The sequence below is a fragment of the Oncorhynchus clarkii genome, chromosome 22 (assembly GCF_045791955.1).
Source record: "Oncorhynchus clarkii lewisi isolate Uvic-CL-2024 chromosome 22, UVic_Ocla_1.0, whole genome shotgun sequence".
In the NCBI taxonomy this organism is placed as follows: Eukaryota; Metazoa; Chordata; class Actinopteri; order Salmoniformes; family Salmonidae; genus Oncorhynchus; species Oncorhynchus clarkii.
The window spans coordinates 3,760,077-3,780,646 of record NC_092168.1 but is presented as its reverse complement, the minus strand read 5'-3'; the positions used below and the strand labels follow the sequence as shown (position 1 = coordinate 3,780,646).

At 41.8% G+C, this 20,570-nt stretch overlaps 1 protein-coding gene across 2 annotated transcripts in view; it reads right to left on the bottom strand.

Moving 5' to 3' along the window:
- Window positions 1-1,396: 1,396 nt before the first annotated feature.
- Window positions 1,397-20,570, bottom strand: part of LOC139380353 (cell division cycle protein 16 homolog) — a 36,088-nt gene continuing 16,914 nt past the window's right edge. For both annotated transcript variants that reach the window (XM_071122968.1, XM_071122970.1), the window contains 14 exons: window positions 18,033-18,173; window positions 17,417-17,576; window positions 16,529-16,623; window positions 14,150-14,283; window positions 12,950-13,029; window positions 12,768-12,817; window positions 12,355-12,428; window positions 10,575-10,700; window positions 10,177-10,329; window positions 7,639-7,702; window positions 7,067-7,128; window positions 5,863-5,998; window positions 5,609-5,717; window positions 1,397-2,251 (listed from right to left, as the gene is read on the bottom strand). In XM_071122968.1, the coding sequence (XP_070979069.1) occupies window positions 1,992-2,251; window positions 5,609-5,717; window positions 5,863-5,998; window positions 7,067-7,128; window positions 7,639-7,702; window positions 10,177-10,329; window positions 10,575-10,700; window positions 12,355-12,428; window positions 12,768-12,817; window positions 12,950-13,029; window positions 14,150-14,283; window positions 16,529-16,623; window positions 17,417-17,576; window positions 18,033-18,173 (1,644 nt within the window). In that variant the 3' untranslated portion in view covers window positions 1,397-1,991. The remainder of the gene's footprint in view (window positions 2,252-5,608; window positions 5,718-5,862; window positions 5,999-7,066; window positions 7,129-7,638; window positions 7,703-10,176; window positions 10,330-10,574; window positions 10,701-12,354; window positions 12,429-12,767; window positions 12,818-12,949; window positions 13,030-14,149; window positions 14,284-16,528; window positions 16,624-17,416; window positions 17,577-18,032; window positions 18,174-20,570) is intronic.

Below are 20,570 nucleotides of genomic sequence, written 5' to 3'. Positions count from 1 at the left end.
CAACATGTTACTGGTGGCTACTTATAGTATAGTGCCCCATTATATATACTTTATTTCCCCAAACCTTCAGATAAAGTCATTGAGTGACAATCCTCTCACCACTGAGGAAGGTCTGTTTGCCGCTGCTGGTCTCCACACAGAGCTGAGGCGAGGGTCTCTTCGGGGTAGACACGGAACTCTTGAGACTGGGGACAAAGGTGGAGCAGGTGTCCAAGTCCCGACACACCCTGTCCTGGGTGTAGGTGATGGAGGACTTGGACGGAGTGCAGCCCATCACTAACCCTTCTGCTTGTTGCTGCTATACTCCATGAGGAAAGGAGCACTCTACTGCACGTGTTCTGCTGAGAGACTGAGTGGGTGAAAGAGAGAGAGGGAGGCTAGTAGAGTGCAGTGGGTGAGTGTTGTGTGTATGTATGAGAGGGGGATAAGTGGAGTAGGTGAGTGGGAACTCTGGTGGTTGTCAGGGGCGCAGCTAGAATCCTTGCTTTAGTTGTCAGGAAGGCGATCGAGAGTAGTAACCAGCCCTCATTTGAAGCAGCACAAGGAGAAATATCAGAAATGAAACATCACTCCTCCCTTCCATCTGACCTTTAAAGTGTGTGTTTGACGTTTTGCCTTGGTTCTTCAAAAAGACAGCGTCACAAAGACCCCCAAAACGTGCTTCTCTCTATTACATGGCTGTGTGAGTAGACTTGAGCACTATATCCTGACAGCTCTTGAGATGTAAAACAAACACACTGAGCATTACTTTCGACGATGGTGAGGAAGTGGTTAAGTAGGGACCAAATAAGGGCATGGTACGCTTCGTGACAATCATTGGGCTTGGCTGCTTGAAATGAATGGAAATCTGACTGCCCACTTGGTTGATCGACCAAGATCATTACTTGGAACAGGAAGCATCGATTTAGTTTCTATTCGATTCCATTATGCATTTGTCTCGGTCCTAACTTCTGTTGTTTGTGCATCTCTGCGGAACTCCCATCAACCATTATTTATGAAACTGAAGTTCAAGGGGGCTGTGCATAATGTGTAGTGTGTCGACTTAAAATGAGATCGAGTTTCTACCATCAAATTGATGTAGCCATGTAGGTGTTGCATAATTACACAATATTGATAACGCAAATAGGTTGACACGATGTACTGTATAATTACCATATCAATAACACTAGGGGAAGATTAAAATACTGGGGTCTGTTGACAAACTTCACCTCTCAATGCTTTGTATTTTCATGACTGACATACCTGAGTGTTATTACACAAGCATTTTTGTTTAGGAATTTAACAGTTAAACTCAAGGGACAATTGATAACATGAGATCATCTCCCTCTCAACGCTTTCGAGTACTACTATCAAGAGACAAAGCTTGCCAGGATTACAATGATCACAGAAAGAAGTATAAAAAGAAATGCATGGTTTATTGTAGGAATTACCAACAATATTTTCATCAAAATGTTCTGGCATTCAGACAGTTTTGTTTATTCAAAGTAAAAATCCACAGGTAAGCATCCCACATGTTCCTGGTAGGAGGCAGGGATACGGGGCACAGTCAGTTGGAGCTCAAAAGGTGTTGTGGCTGCATTAATTCCGTTCAGTCAAGCATCCGAGGACAATGTCTCTGCTTTCCCCACTTCTTCAACAAACTACCTACCTGAGGCCCTATTCCAAACCAATCACTCACCCCACATCCCTGGGCCCTTGGGAATCTGAAAGGACTGGATTACTGGGTGCGATATTAATTCAGCCGCAAAAAAATAAATTTTACTATACGGTAGAAAACCAGTTGGACTAGAGCTCAAATTTATGCTAAAAACTCTGCCTTACATTCTATTAAGCGAGACCCAGGTTGTTCCACACCGCTTAAGCTACACCAATCCAGTCATTTCAAATCCCAAAGAGGGGAAGTCGACAAGAAACCTAAAGATAAGTGCCAAAGGTCTGGTTTGGAATTGGTCCCACAACTAGTCACTACGACGATCATGTCATCAGTGACATTACGTGCTGGTGTCCGACATCGAGGTCTCAAGCATCATGTCGCTCTCGTACATGTCACACTCCAGGGGCAGCGAGCGCCGAAGGGGCGTGTCCAACGAGGCCTTGTCCTGATTGGACGGCAACGTCTCTAGGACCATGATGTCGCTCTCCTCCAGAAGTGGCGTGGCTCGAGCGTCACTGGGTTCCGTTGACATGTTCAGCATCTTCATCAACACTGGCGTGCTCAGCGTTCCACGGACTTTGTCCTTTATGTCCGTCCCTGAAAGACACATTACCATTAAAATGCTGAATGTACCATCAGTGTTCAAGTATGAACTACCTTGTTCTTATAGTCAGTCTGTGAAGAACTCCTTGCTCCCTCAGTCATGAGCTGTGGCATCACGTCGGTGAAAGTCTGCGCACGCGCACACACACACACGGCTCTCAATCCTTCAGTTTCCAGCCAAGCTACACTACAGCACCTTTCAAACATTATCCAGTGTTCTTTCCCTATATTTTGAAGTTGTGTGTTTATGAAAACATGAGTATTTCTTCTATATGTCATAATATCGGACCGTATTATGGCGGTTGTATATATCACCAGTTATCCCAAGTTATAACTCCCTGCAACCTTACATCATGTGCTAGCTTGCCTTGATCATTTATAATTGTCAGCCATATTCTAGCTACACTATATGATCAAAAGTATGTAGACAACTGCTTGTCGAACATCTGAATCCAAAATAATGTGTATTAGTATGGAGTTGGTCCCCCCCTTTGCTGCTATAACAGCCTCCAGGGCTCTGTGCAGGCCAGTCAAGTATTTACACACCGATCTCGACAACCCATTTCTGTATGGACCTCGCCTTGTGCAGCACGGGGGCATTGTCATGCTAAAACAGGAAAGGGCCTTCCCCAAACTGTTGCCACAAAATCGTATATAATGTCATTGTATGCTGTAGCGTTAAGATTTCCCGTCACTGGAACTAAGGGGCCTAGCCCGAACCATGAAAAACCTCCCCAAATCATTATTCCTCCCCCAAAAAACTTTAGTTGGCACTATGCATTGGGGCATCCACCAAAACCAGATTCGTCCATTGGACTGCTAGATGGTGAGGCATGATTAATCACTCCAGACAACGCGTTGCCACTGCTCCGGAGTCCAATGGCGGCAAGCTTTACGCCACTCCAGCCGATGCTTGGAATTGCGCATAGTTATCTTAGGCTTGTGTGCGGTTGCTCAGCCATGCAAACCCATTCCATAAAGCTCCCAACGAACAGTAATTGTGCAGACATTGCTTCCAGAGGCAGTTTGGAACTCAGTAGTGAGTGTTGTAACCGAGGACAGACACTTTTTATTTGATTTTATACGCTATGCACTCGGTGGTCATGTTCTGTGAGCTTGTGTGGCCTACCACTTCGCAGCTGAGCCGTTGTTGCTCCTAGACAATTCCACATCACAATAACAGCACACCGGGGCAGCTCTAGCAAGGCAGAAATTTGACAAACTGAGTTGGCATCCTATGACGGTAACGCATTGAAAGTCACTGAGCTCAAACCTACCGACAATGTTCGTCTATGGAGATATCATGGCTGTGTGCTCGATTTTATACACCTGTCAGCAACGGGTGTGGCCGAAATAGCCAAATCCAAAATTTGAAGGAGTGTCCATACTTTTATATATATATATATATATATATATTGTGTAAATGTTACAAAGTTGTACTCCTCTAGCTCTGCGTTTTCCAGCACCTTCATGGATGTCAGCCATAAAGAGCTGTTACTAATGACTGTATATAAACTCAGCAAAAAATGTCCCTTTTTAAGATCATTAGTAAAAATCCAAATAACTTCACAGATCTTCATTGTAAAGGGTTTAAAACACTGTTTCCCATGCTTGTTCAATGAACATTAATTAATGAACATGCACCTGTGGAACGGTCGTTAAGACACTAACAGCTTACAGACGGTAGGTAATTAAGGTCACAGTTATGAAAACTTTGGACACTAAAGAGGCCTTTCTACTGACTCTGAAAAACATCAAAAGAAAGATGCCCAGGGTCTGTGCTCATCTGCATGAACATGCCTTAGGCATGCTGCAAGGAGGCATGAGGACTGCAGATGTGGCCAGGGCAATAAATTGCAATGTCCGTAGTGTGAGATGCCTAAGACAGCGCTACAGGGAGACAGGACGGACAGCTGATCATCCTCGCAGTGGCAGACCACTGAGGGCTTGTAGGCCTGTTGTAAGGCAGGTCCTCACCAGACATCACTTGCAACAACGTTGCCTATGTGCACAAACCCACCATCACTGGACCAGACTGGCAAAAAGTGCTCTTCACTGGCGAGTCAAGGGGTGATGGTTGGATTCGCATTTATCGTCGAAGGAATAAGCATTACGCCGAGGCTCATCCTGACATGACCCTCCAGCATGACAATGCCACCAGCCATATTGCTTGTTCTGTGCGTGACTTCCTGCAAGACAGGAATGTCAATCCCATTGAGCGCGTCTGGGATCTGTTGGATCGGCGGGTGAGGGCTAGGGCCATTCCCCCCAGAAATGTCCGGGAACTTGCAGGTGCCTTGGTGGAAGAGTGGGATAACATCTCACAGCAAGAACTGGCAAGTCTGGTGCAGTCCATGAGGAGGAGATGCACTGCAGTACTTAACGCAGCTGGTGGCCACACCAGAGACTGACTTTTACTTTTGATTTTGACCCCCCCTTTGTTCAGGGACACATTATTCTATTTCTGTCAGTCACATGTCTGTGGAACTTGTTCAGTTTATGTCTCAGTTGTTGAATCTTGTTATGTTCATACAAATATTTACATGTTAAGTTTGCTGAAAATAAACGCAGTTGACAGTGAGAGGACGTTTATTTTTCTAAGTTTATAATAACCATGATATCAAAGTAAACTTGTAGTGGGAAGCACCATATCACCGGACTCCGACTCAGGAAAGCATGCAGTATTTGGCTACAGATTAAATTAGCTATGATGAAATTCACAGGGTGGCGAAAGTGCACGGTGAGTACCTTGATGCTCCTTTCCAATAAATATCGAGGTTCTTCTTCTGGTGACATTATGATCGATGCTCGGCTGCCATTTGGCAAAAATAATCTCTCTTTTGTTCATAATAATCTCATGTTGGCTATACCCGCACAGTATCTGCGAGCTGTTGGCTAGATCCCACGTGCCAATACCATTGGGCACATTCGCTATATAACGCAACATTTTTTGTGAAGAAAATGTGATGGAAAACCATTCACTACATTGGTATTTCACCACAAAAGTAATTTTATGTGCACTACATCACGCACAGCCTTTTATAAAAACATCTATGGTTTGAAAAATGCATGTAGATTTTACAATATTCACATGAAAATCTGTTCGCCAATTGAATATTAAAACAGCTATAGTGTGGAAATATCAAATTTTTAGCTGCACTGCCCCTTTAACACATGTAATTCACCCACAAGGCACACGCTAGCAACTAGACTAGGAAAAAGCAAAACCGAAAACTTAAAATCAACAGTTGCCTTGTATCAAGTCTGATGTTCATTGTTAAAAATACAAATGCTATTATTTTTTGTTTTGTTTGTATAGGTGTTCTAACATGGGTTGCAAAGTAGTTTTACCCATGTAGGAAGTTTGACCTATGTAGGCATCCGTGTCTCCAATGTACATCTCAATGCAGTGGCCGAGCATAGTCACAGAAAACGTGTCATCTCTTTTAAGACCGAGTGCCTGTCAAAAAGAAGCAAAACTCAATTGTTGTAATAACATACAAAAAATGTATAGCAATATTTATTCAACATATCACATGGTCATGTCAATGGATTTAACATTTAAATAAAGGAACAAAAACACCCAAAAACTGAATAACCAGTACCGTGTGAAAGTAGTCGATGGCGCTCTCGAAGTCTCCCATGAGGCTGTGCACATATCCGATGACCGAGTAGGTTGAGGCGTGCTGAGGGATGAGAACCAGGGCCTGGCGGTGGTACTCCAACGCCTGGTCATACTTCCTATTGGAGGACAGAACAAAACAACCAATCAGACAGTTCTCCCAGAGCCAATCTAGAGATCTGCCTGGTCTGGGTGTGTTCCACAGGAGGTTGGTGGCACCTTAATTGTGGAGGATGGGCTCCTGGTAATGGCTGGAGCAGAATAGGTGGAACCATGTGTTTGATAGCGTTCCAGACATTATTATGAGCCGTTCCTCCCCTCAGAAGCCCCATGTGGTGTGTTCAGAGATCCAAAATAAGATGTAAACACATCTTCCTCTCTCAGACCTGTGTCCAAATAGTAGTAGTTTTCAAATTCACCACATAGGAAAACAGCCCATCATGTTTTGTACAAATCAAATACTGAACCATGTGTATGTCATTCGCAGGAGTTTGACTTAAACTGATTCAATCAATTGGTCAGTACACACTGCAGTTCGGTTAAGAAGCCTTTATTAAAATAAAAACAAAACCTTAACTGCAAGGTGCAGATTACCAAAGATTGCCCTTTACATAAAGTACCCAAACCTTTTCAAAACCTCCACTTGTACCGCAAAGCCTCTCTCTAGATCTGCTGAGTGGCTCCTACGCATTATTCATGAACAGATCTGTGCATGAATACTCAATTAGAGACCTACTTATACAGACGGACTGAGGAGAGCAAGTGTGTCTCTCTGAAAATAGTCAGAGGAGAGAGAGGTCCTATCATCACCTCAGGCTCTCCACCTGAAATACCACTCAGGTTAATTTTGGATCCCTGTCCTTTCACGTAGTACCTGGAAGACAATAGATAAATGCCTGCCTACCCATCCCATAAGTGTGATGAGAACATGGAAATTACAACGATGGCATCATAGGAGAGCAACAGATACAGAGACATGCCAGTCAGAACTTCCTTTCTGTTCAGTTCCATCCCCTCAAAAGATGTATGTCACAGATCCAGCTATAAATATTCTGGATGAGCTAAAGCTAGCTAGCTTCAGTTTGCTCCACATTTCAGCTCAGGATTCATCCATATCACAAATGTGGATATCTAACCAACACCTTCCACATGTTGCACATGGACAACCCAGGAGGATGCATACTCACTTCAGTTTTCGACAAACGTGACCCAGGTTGTTCAGGAGAGGCTCCCACTTGTCCACGGTCACCTGACAAATAAAAAAACTGAAATCATGGCAAAAGAGGAATGTTTGCATTGAACAGAACTCTTCAAATTAATCTTACAACTCCACCATACTGGCTGCCAGTAAATATGTGGCCGTGGTGGCCTTCCAGAACGGAGAGTGACTACACACACATACCCAATCAGCAAATACCTGCTACTTTGTTTATCATATATCCTGATGTCTACCTCTATCACTCCAATATCCCTTCACATTGTAAATATGGTACTGGAACTGACTGACCGTGTGTGTGTGTGTGTGGTATGCTTGCTTTCTCGTGTTAATTTTATTTCTAGTTGTTATTGGGCATTTCATACATGGGACATTAAAACTGATTGTGCTATCTTCTGGTAAGAAGTCCCAAAACTTATTGGGGTCAAAGTGAACCCAGTTGGTAATCCATGCATGAAAAATATGTTGGTCGTATGATTAAGAAGTCCCAAAACTTAAAGATTCGAGCATGATACGTGGCACTCGATTGAAATGAGCAGCTACCTCGTTCCCAATGGCTTTGATCTTGTCCATGGCATCCAGGAACAACTTCTCGGCTGTTTTCCAGCTGAAAAGGGAAGAACCGAAGACATTTCAGCAAAATCCACACATTAATAAATAAATAAAAATAAGGCAATAGTACCTTTCACACATCGTGTCAGCCTGAACAGCTGTTGGATAATCTATTCCCGACTAAATAGACAGAACCCGTGTTTTTAGTCACAACCTAATCTCTGTTAACCCAGAAGTAAAATCTTACGTAATTTGGTCAGCTGCGTCTAAGAGTTCAAAGTTCAGATTTCCGGCAAAGATGTCGCGTCGCGACCCTCACAAAAGGAAAAGTACTCAGCCAAATGTGTGCACGTGGAGGTAATCTGCATCATATTCGGGTGCACGTGCGTGTCTGTGTGTGAGTAGAAATACACATTATCCCAGTATGTGTTAAGGTCAGGATGATGCCAGTATCGCGACACTCGTTAGTATCGTGACAAGGAAAAACAAGAAGCAAATTCTACTTCAGGAAAACAGCCCATTGTTACACATACAGCAGGGTTTTAAAGGACTAAAGACATTGGTCTGCTTTGTGTTTTCATTTTCAACATGTAAAAAAATATTGCAATACTGGTATCATCTTAAGTTATAATGTCCCATGTACAAGTATGGTGAAATGCCAAATAATGTAATTCTAAAAACAACAAAAACACATGAGAAAGCAAGCATCACATGAGAAAGCAAGCATCACAGTCAGTCAGTTCCAGTACCATATTTACAATGTGAAAGGATATTGGATTGAGAGTGGTAGATATTGGTAAGCATAAGGTGACTAGGCATCAGGATAAACACTTGAAGTCAGAAGTTCACATACACCTTAGCCAAATACATTTAAACTTTTTCACAATTCCTGACATTTAATCCTAGTAAAAACTTCCCATTTTAGGTCAGTTAGGATCACCACTTTATTTTAATAATGTGAAATGTCAGAATAATAGTAGAGAATGATTTATTTCAGCTTTTACATTCTCAGTGGGTCAGAAGTTTACATAAACTCAATTAGTATTCGGTAGCGTTGCCTTGAAATTGTTTAATTTGGGTCAAACGTTTTGGATAGCCTTCCACAAGCTTCCCAGAATAAGTTGGGTGATTTTGGCCCATTCATCCTGACAGAGTTGGTGTAACTGAGTCAGGTTTGTAGGCCTCCTTGCTTGCACATGCTTTTTCAGTTCTGCCCACAAAATGTCTAGGTCAGGGCTTTGTGATGGCCACTCCAATACCTTGACTTTGTTGTCCTTAAGCCATTTTTGCCACAACTTTGGAAGTATGCTTGGGGTCATTGTCCATTTGGAAGACCCATTTGCAACAAAGCTTTGCCTTGAGATGTTGTTTGAAAATATCCACATAATTTTCCTACCTCATGATGCCATCTATTTTGTGATGTGCACCAGTCCCTCCTGCAGCAAAGCACCCCCAAAACATGATGCTGCCACCCCTGTGCTTCACGGTTGGGATGGTGTTCTTCAGCTTGCAAGCCTCCCCCTTTTTCCTCCAAATATAATGATGGTCATTGTGACCAAACAGTTCCATTTTTGTTTCATCAGACCAGAGGACATTTCTCCAAAAAGTTGCTGAGCGGCCTTTCAGGTTATGCCGATATAGGGCGCGTTTTACTGTGGATATAGATACAAAAGTATCTTCACAAGGTCCTTTGCTGTTGTTCTGCGATTGATTTGCACTTTTCACACCAAAGTACGTTCATCTCTAGGAGACATAACGCGTCTCCTTCTTGAGCGGTATGACAGCTGCGTGGTCCCATTGTGTTTATACTTGCGTACTATTGTTTGTACAGATGAACGTGGTACCTTCAGGCGTTCTGGAAATTTCTCCCAAGAAGGAACCAGACTTGTGGAGGTCTACACATTTTTTTATGAGGTCTTGGCTGATTTCTTTTGATTTTCCCATGACGTCAAGCAAAGAGACACTGAGTTTGAAGGTAGGCCTTGAAATACATCTACAGGTACACCTCCAATTGACTCAAATGATGTCAATTAGCCTAACAGAAGCTTCTAAAGCCATTACATAATTTTCTGTAATTTTCCAAGCTGTTTAAAGGCACAGTCAATTTAGTGTATGTAAACTTCTGACCCACTGGAATTGTGATACAGTGAATGATCTGTCTGTAAACAATTGTTGGAAAAATTACTTGTGTCATGCACAAAGTAGATGACTTAACAGACTTGCCAAAACTATAGTTTGTTAACAAGAAATTTGTGGAGTGGTTGAAAAACAAGTTAATGACTCCAACCTAAGTGTATGTAAACTTCTGACTTCAACTGTATGATAAACAGAGTAGCAGCAGCGTATATGCTGATTGGATGTCAATGGGTATGCGTGTGTGTAGAGTCAGTATAAATGTATGTGCATATTATGACTGTGAGCAAATGATGGAGTGAGTGTTTGTGTTGGAGTGTCAGTGTGCCTGAGTGTGCAGGGACCTGTGAGTGTGCATAGAGACCATTCAAAAACAATATTCTGCGTGTTACTCACTCTCCGTTCTGGAAGGCTACCACGGCCACCTCGTGCATGACAAAGGGGTCTTCTGGTGCGATGCTCAAGGCCTGGCTGAAGAAGCGCTCGGCCAGTTTAGAGTTGTTAGTAAGGCCATACTCCAGCCCTATGTACAACAGAGGGAGATGGCACCTGGACAGGAGAGATGAGAGCAAAGGTTAGGGGTCAATTGGGGCAGCAGGGTAGCCTAGTGGTTAGATCCCCGAGCTGACAAGGTACAAATCTGTCGTTCTGCCCCTGAACAGGCAGTTATAACCCACTGTTCCTAGGCCGTCAATGAAAATAACTTTTTTTCCTTCACATCCTGTTCTGTGGGGGTATCTGGGTGTCCATGTGCGTGTGTGGAAGGGGAGTCTGGGTTCAATAACAGTACATACCCCTTCATCAGTTGCGCAGCGGTGAAGTAAGCAGCCATGGCCTGGTCGTGTTCACTCTCCACCGCAAACGAGTGACCGTAGGCGATCCATGCCGGACCGTACGTCCGCTCCAGAGTTGTTGCCTTGCTGCGGGAGACAGAATTAGGATAAGAGATATTCTACTCAGTCACGGAACGAATGCAGAGTAAATATTATTATTAATATGTAAGTAATACAGTACCAGTCAAAAGTTGACACTTACTCATGCCAGAGTTTTTCTTAATTTTCTACATTGTAGAATAATAGTGACGACATTTCAACTATGGAATCATGTAGTAACCAAAAAAGTAACCACATTTAGCTTTGCACACTTGGCATTCTCTCAACCAGCTTAATAAGGTAGTCAGTCACCTGGAATGCATTTCAAATAGCAGGTATGCCTTGTTAAGTGAATTTGTGGAGGTTCTTTCCTTCTTAATAAGTTTGAGCCAATCAGTTGTGCTGTGACAAGGTAGGGGTGGTATACAGAAGATAGTCCTATTTGGTAAAATACCAAGTCTATTTGATGGCAAGAAAAGCTCAAATAAGCAAAAGAGAAATGACAGTCCAGCATTACTTTACGACATGAAGGTCAGTCAATACGGAACGTTTCAAGAACTGAAAGTTTCTTCAAGTGAAGTCGCAAAAACCAAGCTCTATTATGGAACTGGCTCTCATGAGGACCGACACAGGAAAGAAGACCCAGAGTTACCTCTGCTGCAGAGGATAAGTTAATTCGATACCAGCCTCAGAAATTGCAGCCCAAATAAATGCTTCACAGAGTTCAAGTAACAAACAACATCAACTGTTCAGAGGAGACTGCATGAAATCAGGCCTTCATGGTCAAATTGCTGCAAAGAATCCCCTACTAAAGGACACCAATAAGAGGAAAAGACTTGCTTGGGCCAAGAAACATGAGCAATGGACATTAGACCAGTGGAAATCTGTCCTTTGGTCTGATGAGTCCAAATTTGAGATTTTTGGTTGAAACAGCTATGTCTTTGTGGGACGCAGAGTAGGTGAACGGATGATCCCTGCATGTGAGGTTCTTACCGTGTAGCATGGAGGTGGTGAGATGGTGCTTTGCTGGTGACACTGATTTATTTAGAATTCAAAGCACACTTAACCAGCATACGCCATCCTATCTGGTTTGCGCTCAGTGGGACTATCATTTATTTTTCAACAGGACAATGACCCAACAAACCTCCAGGCTGTGTAAGGGCTATTTGACCAAGAAGGATAATGATGGAGTGCTACATCAGATGACCTGGCCTCCACAATCACCCAACCTCAACCCAATTAAGATGGTTTGAGATAAGTTGGACTGCAGAGTGAAGGAAAAGCAGCCAACAAGTGCTCAGCATATGTGGTAACTCCTTCAAGACTGTTGGAAAAGCATTCCAGGTGAAGCTGGTTGAGAGAATGCCAAGCGTGTGCAAAGCTGTCAAGGCAAAGGGTGGCTACTTTGAATAATCTCAAATATAAAATATATGATTTGTTTAACACTTTTTTGGTTACTACATAATTCCATATGTGTAATTTCATATTTTAATGTCCTCACTATTAATGTATAATGTAGAAAATAGTAAAAATAAAGTAAAACCCTAGAATGAGTAGGTGTCTCCAAACTTTAGTCTGGTACTGTATATAGTACTTTGCAATGTGTAGATTTGATTCATCAGCAAGTGAATGAATCAAAATATTTGGATATCAACATCTGACTGCTGAATAGGCCTGGTAATAAGAACATGGTATCTGGTACCTGAGATATCTACGAGCGTGTTCATTTTTGTGACCGACCATTAGATAGTAGCATCCCACAGCAAACCAAGAGACCTGGATGAAAACAATGCTTACCATTTGGTTAGTGGTCAAATATTAAATCCATTTAAAAAAAAAAACATACTGTACCAATCAGAGCTTGGACATATGCAATGTCAAGATGCAAGTATAGAGGGGTATCACAGGAGGTTGGTGGCACCTTCATTGGGGAGGAGGGTAATGGCTGGTAGCAGGATGAGTGGAACGGTATCAAACACGTGGTTTGTAGGTGTTTGATGCCATTCCATTTTCTCCAGCCATTATTATGAGCAGTATTCCCCTCAGCAGCCTCCTGTGGCGGGTATACTCATAGCAGAGGAAAGTAGTGGGAAACAAAGCGGGGGTTATACTTACTGGGTTGTTGGGATACAAGTCCACAAGCTTGTGTGAAAGGTAAAACAGTTCTGTAGGGGAATAAAGAGCAGAGAATCACGGTACATATTTTCTCTCTCCAAACAATTTTAGATTTACATTTGTCTTTCATGAGTATGTATTAATAAAACACACTTAAAAAAGGAGAGCATCAACCGTATTACCATTTGCTTTGCTGAGCTCCACCAGTGTTCCTATATGAACAGGTAAACAGTTGGCATGGAATGGGTCTTTCACCATCACCCTTGAAGAAACAAAACATTCAGGTGATATGTAGACGGGGCCAAATTATAAGTATGCAACTTATACCCTATTCACAGAACTGAGCTGAGAGAATAATATTCCAACAGACATGCACTGAGTGTACAAAACATTAAGAACTCCTGTTCTTTCCATGACAGACTGACCAGGTGAAAGCTATGATCTCTTATTTAGGTCACTTGTTAAATCCACTTCAAATCAGTGTAGATGAAGGGGAGGAGACAAGTTAAAGAAGGAATTTTAAGCCTTAAGAAAATTGAGACATGGATTGTGTGTGTGCATTTCAGAGGGTGAATGGGCAAGACAAAAGATTTAAGTGCCTTTGAAGGGGGTATTAGTTGCAGGGGCACCGTTTGTGTCAAGAACTGCAACGCTGCTGGGTTTTTCACACTAAACAGTTTCCGTGTGTATCAAGATGTGTCCACCACCCAAAGGACATCCAGCCAATTTGACAACTGTGGGAAGCAATGGAGTCAACATGGGCCAGCATCACAGTGGAACACTTTCAACACCTTGTAGAGTCCATGGCCGATGAATTGAGGCCGTTCTAAGGCAAAAGGGGGTGCAGCTTAATATTAGGAAGGTGTTCCTCATGTTTTGTACACTCAAGTGTATATCATAAGATCTTATGAACAAAAAAAAAGGTTTGGCCGTTTTAACACCTGCAGACTCATCTTAAAGTAACCCATACCAACGAACTGAAGTAGTTTTGTGCCAACAATTCATTAAATACGTGTACCCCAAAAATGTCATATCTCCTAAATATAGGACAGACATTTCAAAACCTTGTGATTTTTCAATGCTTCTATGGGCTATAGTAGTTAGGCCAAATTCAATATTTCATCAAATAATATATTTGTTTTTATACCTGAAGGGTTCTTAAAATTCAAAATCAAATAGAGAAATGATCCTTGGTATGACCATCTTAAAACCATTCCATATGTTGGGGGGGGGGGGGTGCTTAGACTGAGGTTATAAACAAACAAAAAAGGTTAGTTTTGCAGGTTAACACCAGCAGACTGCCAATAAATCTCAAGAGGAGCCAGTCTATGTATTTCTAGTTAAAAGGTTAAGGTGGACCAGCGATTAGTTATCAAACTTACATGGATGTGAGTTTGTAGCACATTTTGAAGTCGCAGTTGTAATAATGCCTCTCTGCGATGGAGACCACCACATCCAAGTTGTCCTGGAGACCGTTGACCATCTCTGGGACCACCATATCACTGGGTTTGTTATACTGAGGGAAGGAAAGAGGAATGGATGGAGGGACAAAAAGGGGGGGGGAGAACATTTTAGGGTTATGCTGTCATGGTTACTGGTTGACTGACAAGGGCAGCTGTAGATGACCAATACGACAATAGGATTAATTGTAATTCTGAACTATAGGGCAAAATCCAAAATGATTGGCGATGACCTACTGTGGCGGTTGTGAGATTCTTTCTGCCGGTTGTCACACAAAAGACTGTTCGTCTCACGGTAAATGACCGTTAACATAAGCAAGTTAAGCCTCAAGGCCTCCAGGCCTCCAGGCCTCTAGGCCTCCAGCCTCCAGCCTCCACGCCTCCAGGCCTCCAGATACCAAGTGGCTGATGCGTGCCTTTGGGATATTGACTATTTAAAAAGTCTGATTTATCAATTTAATATACAACATCACAATAAATCCATGATTTATTTTAGTCAGGTCTAAAGAAACATGATACAAAGAAAATGTATTTCAGTAGAACAGAAAACGAGTCTGCCTACTGTATGTTATCTGGCTTGTTCATTTGGCAGACAAGATATTCTTAGAAGTCCCGTGCCATTATTTAATATTATATGATTTTATAGTAAGAACAATGATACTCAACTTAACATGAATGAAATTGATATTTTCCCATTCTGGAGAGAGTGCACATACGTGGCTACGTTGAGCATAAAAGTGACCCTTTGAAACAGGTCCTATATTTAGTTATTTGGCAACTTCAGTTGTGAATGATAATGTCTTAGAAAATCAAGACATGGGCTGCATGATGCGACTATTGATGATTTAACATATTGCAAAAAATGCTTGCCGCAGGCTGCACAGCTGTTCTACCATATTTTCACTCATCAGACTATACTTAATTTAATCTTGTCTTCACTAATATGTCAAATTAGAACATCCCATTATCAAATGGGCAGGATAAAAAATAAAAAAGTAATCTGTTTGCAACTGAATAGTGAACGGAGGCGTGTGCCTTTCCCGCCAGTCCGTTTTTCAATGATGGCGCTACTTCGGTTTTATAGTGGTGCATGTGCATAACACGAACAGCTGCGAAGTAAAATGTGAACACACTTATTCCACTCCACGCCTCAACCACTGTTTTGAGGAGCATGCGTTCGCTGCGTGACAGGTGATATTCCGCCCAAACTGTATGCCATGGGCTCTCCAACCCAGTTCCTGCAGCTACCCAGTGATTCATTTGGAAAGTGAAATCTGTTCGGGAACGTCGACAGTAAAATTTCTTCACTACAAAATATTTAAATTGCTGACAACCCCTCTGTGCACTCCATAAAGGAGCGCAAGGAGAGATGGAAACACACGGTGGAGATATATACTGTAAAAAGGTAATGTGTCATCCAATTATTTTTGAAAATATTTGTTTTTAAATTCCTTTTACTTCAAAATCAAATAGAAATTCAGTATAATAATAGGCTAACTGAGCCGCCCTGCAAAAGCAATGAACCAACAGCGTCGTCAAAGGCTATACATTCTCTCCTAGACATGGACATAAATTTGAACATAACATAGTCAATATTAAAATGAAATGATGATAATAATAATAATAATAATAATAAAAATTCACGCTCAAATGCGATTACTCGAATGTGTTTAATTGGAGTATAGGCAAGACCAATTATGTCCCAAAATCTGTTTGATTATGATTTTTTTTGCCATGTGTAATATGTATTGTAGAAATGCTTAATCATAATTTTAATTCAGGTTTGTTTTCTGGCTTGGCCTCATAACCCTATGCATAATCTCTAATATGTGTATGGGTGTTTTGAATTGATCATCACCTTAGAAGGCGTTTTCATTTTTTTTTGCGTTAGGCTTTGAAACAGAATCCACAACCATGTTTTGCACTCAGTTTCACCCTGCCGTTGAACTTCTTTCTTCAAATTGATCATCACAGTTTAAGTGAGTTTTAAAAGCAAGATTCTGTTTTGATGTGTTGGATGTGATTTCCGATTGCTTTTGCATTGATGTCAGAGTGGTTAGAGGGACAATCGGGGCCTGATGTTAAGTAGCAAGTTGGGTACTACCAAAGCTTGTCTGGAGTGCGTAAGAGGAGATGACCGTGACTCAATGGTCACGCATAATTTTACCACAGCCCTATGATGACCTGGGTATTCAAGTACAGAAACAACATTGTGATCAACATCGACTGTGTAAAAACGGAAAAGTAACATCGGAATCTGAACAGAATTGATGTCCTGACATGGAGGATAAGTGGACGTACCTTCTTCAATTTATTCTCAAACAGGAAGTGAAGTAATTCGTCTTCCTCCTCAGTGCACTGTTGGCTCAGAGGAAGTGAGTCCAGGAAGTCCTTTTCTATTACACACAAAAATGACCGGTCTTCAAATGGGGGCTTGGGTAAAAAATATATACAGTGCATTTGGAAAGTATTCAGACCCTTTGACATTTTGTTACGTTACAGCCTTATTCTAAAATTGACAAAAATCAGTTTTTTCCCTCAATCTACACACAACACCCAATAATGACAGAGCAAAAAGAGGTTTTTAGAAAAAAACTGAAATATCACAGAAGTATTCAGACCCTTTATTCAGTACTTTGTTAAAGCACTTTAAACAGCGACTACAGCCTTGCGTCTTCTTGTGTATGACGCTAGAATCTTGGCACACCTGTACTTGGGGAGTTTCTCCCATTCTTCTCTGCAGATTTTGGGGCGGCAGGTAGCCTAGTGGTTAGAGCGTTGGGCCAGTAACCGAAAGGTTGGTTATCGGTATCATTTATTTTTTGGCAAGGAAAACATCAGATATCGGCCAAAAATGTCATATTAGTGCATCACTATATTTCATTTATTTAATACATTTCCTAAAATTTAAAAAAAAAATAGTTTTTGGTGTATTGTGTGTAGATTGATGAGGGGAAAAAACAAATTATTTTAGAATAAGGCTGTAAAGTAACAAAATGTGTAAAAAGTCGAGGGGTCTGAATACTTTCCGAATGCACTATACACACTCATCTGCCTACATAGCATACATGGTACAACTACATTTACCCTACAGAAACATCAGTAAGTACAGTATCGTTATTAAAAACAAATGGCACAAAATAATCTATATTAGTCCTGCTACACACGTGCAAAACCCATAAGTTTCACCTTCCTGAGCGGTCAGCATGTGATGGGACGTTAGAAGGTCGAAGGCTTCAAAGCAGTACACGTCCAGTTTCAAGGCCTCTTTGTAGCTGGACGTGGCCAGAGGCCGGTTGTCCATAGCATCATAGATCTTCCCCCGCAACAGACAAATAGAACTGTCGATCTGAGAGGGGGTGAGTGGGAAATGAGGAAGAGAGAGGGAGCTAAAGAAAGATGTGAGACCACAGGGATCAGGACCACTGAAGCAGCATCAGTCGGGGAAGCCTCCAGGGGCCACTGACATAAAGACCCACACATTAATTTTGTATGAATGTGGCTACTGGGTGAACGACAGACCCCTTTAATAATATGACGATGATTACTACAAAAATGAAAATGTATCGCGTTCAAAAGGAACAATTCATGAAAATGCAGCCATGGGGTCTTTGAATACGGTGTTGCCATATTGGTCACCCACAATACAGTATGCAAATACTATAGTTAACCTGTAACCACAACACCATAAATGTGAAGGAACTGGGGATTTATTTATGTTTTTAATCACACTAAGAGGCTTGAACACAAACATGGAATTACAGGGCCACAAAAACAAAATGGACCCTATTGTGTCAGAGCTCACAGAGGCAGGGCTCATCTCCCAGTCCTTGGGCGACTGTTGTATCCCGTGGTCCTCTTTGACACTCTGGTCCAGCAGCTTCTTGCTGGCTGGCTCCTCCATGTCCAGGATGTCTAAGGCCTGCTGGAACTCTTTGGCAGCGTACTGCACAAAACAAACAATAGGTTAGTGCTTTCAATGGGTCAGGTCAGTTAGGAGCAAGGTGCTGGTAAACTCAGGGTTGTAGGTTTGATTCCTGCATAGGCCACATAATTAATATGCTGGCAGTTCTGTAAGACCATTTGGCTAGGAAGAAGCTGCTAAATTACCATATTGGGGAATAACAGCACAAATACGATGAACTTGTACCTGTCTAGTCTGTAAGTGTAAGTAAAACAGAGTGGAAAGTAAACAAATAGTGAGAGAAAACATGTTCAAAAGAACATATTAAGGTATAGCTAAAATACAAGTGTTTATACAGCTTTTGTACCATTAAAAAAATAAAAAAGGGAAATAAAAAGTGTCTAATAGACACGACATCGGTCACATAGTCCTTGGCCCAGAGGGTCACTTTGGGGAGGCAAAGTCTAATGATGATTTTCATTAACGGTCATGTCTGTGGATTATATTTTGTATGATAGCCACATTTAGCTACCTCCGATACATGGCCATCACTGCATTATTATATGAATGATATGTTCGCAAGGAATATTGGCACCAGAGGGCATTGGCTGCCGGTTTACAGGCTCTTAACCAATTATAGTTCTACAGCTGCACCATCGAGAGCACTGGTTGCATCACCGATTGGTATGGCAACTGCTCGGAATCTGACCGCAAGGCGCTACAGAGAGTAGTGTGTATGGCCCAGTGCATCACTGGGGCCAAGCTTCCTGCCATCCAGGAACTCCATAACAGGCAGTATCAGAGGAAGGCCCTAAAAATTGTTGAAGACTCCAGCCACCCTAGTTATAGATCGTTCTCTCTGCTACCACACGGCAATCGGTACCGGAGTACAAAGTCGAGGTCCAAAAGCCTCTAACAGCTTCTACCCCAAAGCCATATGACTGCTAAACAGTTAATCAAATGGCTTTTATTTATTTTTTACACGCTGCTGCTACCTGCTTTTTATTGTCTATGCAAAGTCACTTGACCCCTACCTACATGTACAGATTACCTCGACTAACCTGTACCCTCGTAGCACATTGACTCGGTACACCCTGTAAATGGTGTCAAAGTTATTTTATTATGTTACTTTTTTTCTTACCTTAGTTCATTATTTTGTTTATTAGCAAACACTTTACAAAAATGTCTGCATTGTTGGTGAAGGACTTGTATCTAAGCATTTCAGGTCTACACCTACAATTTGATGTGATTACGTTTATGACCCCCATGCAATTAGTTGAGCCAACAGGATCAGGGTATGAAACGTAATTTTGTATTATCAGGGAACAGTCTTCAAAAACGAAGGCAATTTGATATGTTCAATTTATAAAACATCACATTAAGATATGAAACAATTGTAATGGTAATGACATCTCTACTGGCTCACCTTTGGGGCATCAAAGGTAATACACATATGCATTTTGGGCTATATCGAACCAGATTGGACAATATTGGGATGTGCTCTATTACCACAAGGTACCCTGGATCAGGGGTACTCAACTACTATTTGAGATGGTTCGGTCACACATTTCCTAGATGGCAAAGGTCCGGATGGATATTTTAAATGATTGTCTTCGTAACAAACCCCCACCTCGTGCAACCCCAAACCAGTCACACTACTTGTTGGAGGCAATAACATAGTTATTTTTAAGCTCATTCCCCTCAATTCTACATATTTTGACATGGGGTGAAAAGAAGGTCATAATTTTAAAGTTAATTTCCTGCAATTCGATGTGATTTCCGATTGCAAATTTTACCATGTCGTGTTATGATAATCGACTGACTCATAAAAATCAGTCGAGGTTTTTGAACTGTTTGGCCATAATGACCATCGTTATGTTTGGAGGGAAAAGGGGAGGCTTGCAAGCTGAAGAACACCATCCCAATCGTAAATCACGGGGGTGGCACCATCATGTTGTGGGGGTAATTTGCTGCAGGAGGGACTGGTGCACTTCACAAACTAGACGGCATCATGAGGTAGGAAAGTTAACCTCTAGGCTAGGGGGTGGTATTTTCACGTACGGAAGAAAAGCGTGGCCAAAGTACACTACCTGCTACTCAGGCCCAGAAGCTAGGATATGCATATATCATGACTGTCCTGATCAGGTTACAGGAGAGCACAACCCTACAGATTATCTCTCAACTCCAACAGAGGAGGAGAGATCTAGGGGTCTGAAGATGTGGGGGTTTTATGACCCCTCACGCCCATGGTCAATCTTAGGCCACAGACAAATTGCTTTTGTTCTGTTACTATGGAGAACCAGCCTCAGAACATTAAACATGAAATAAAGGGACTTTGGGACAATGGTTTCCATCAGCCACGGTGGTCATGACGATAGATGAAATATGAAAATGTATGTCATTTGTTTTGTTATTAAAAAAGGTTAATAGATGACTTTA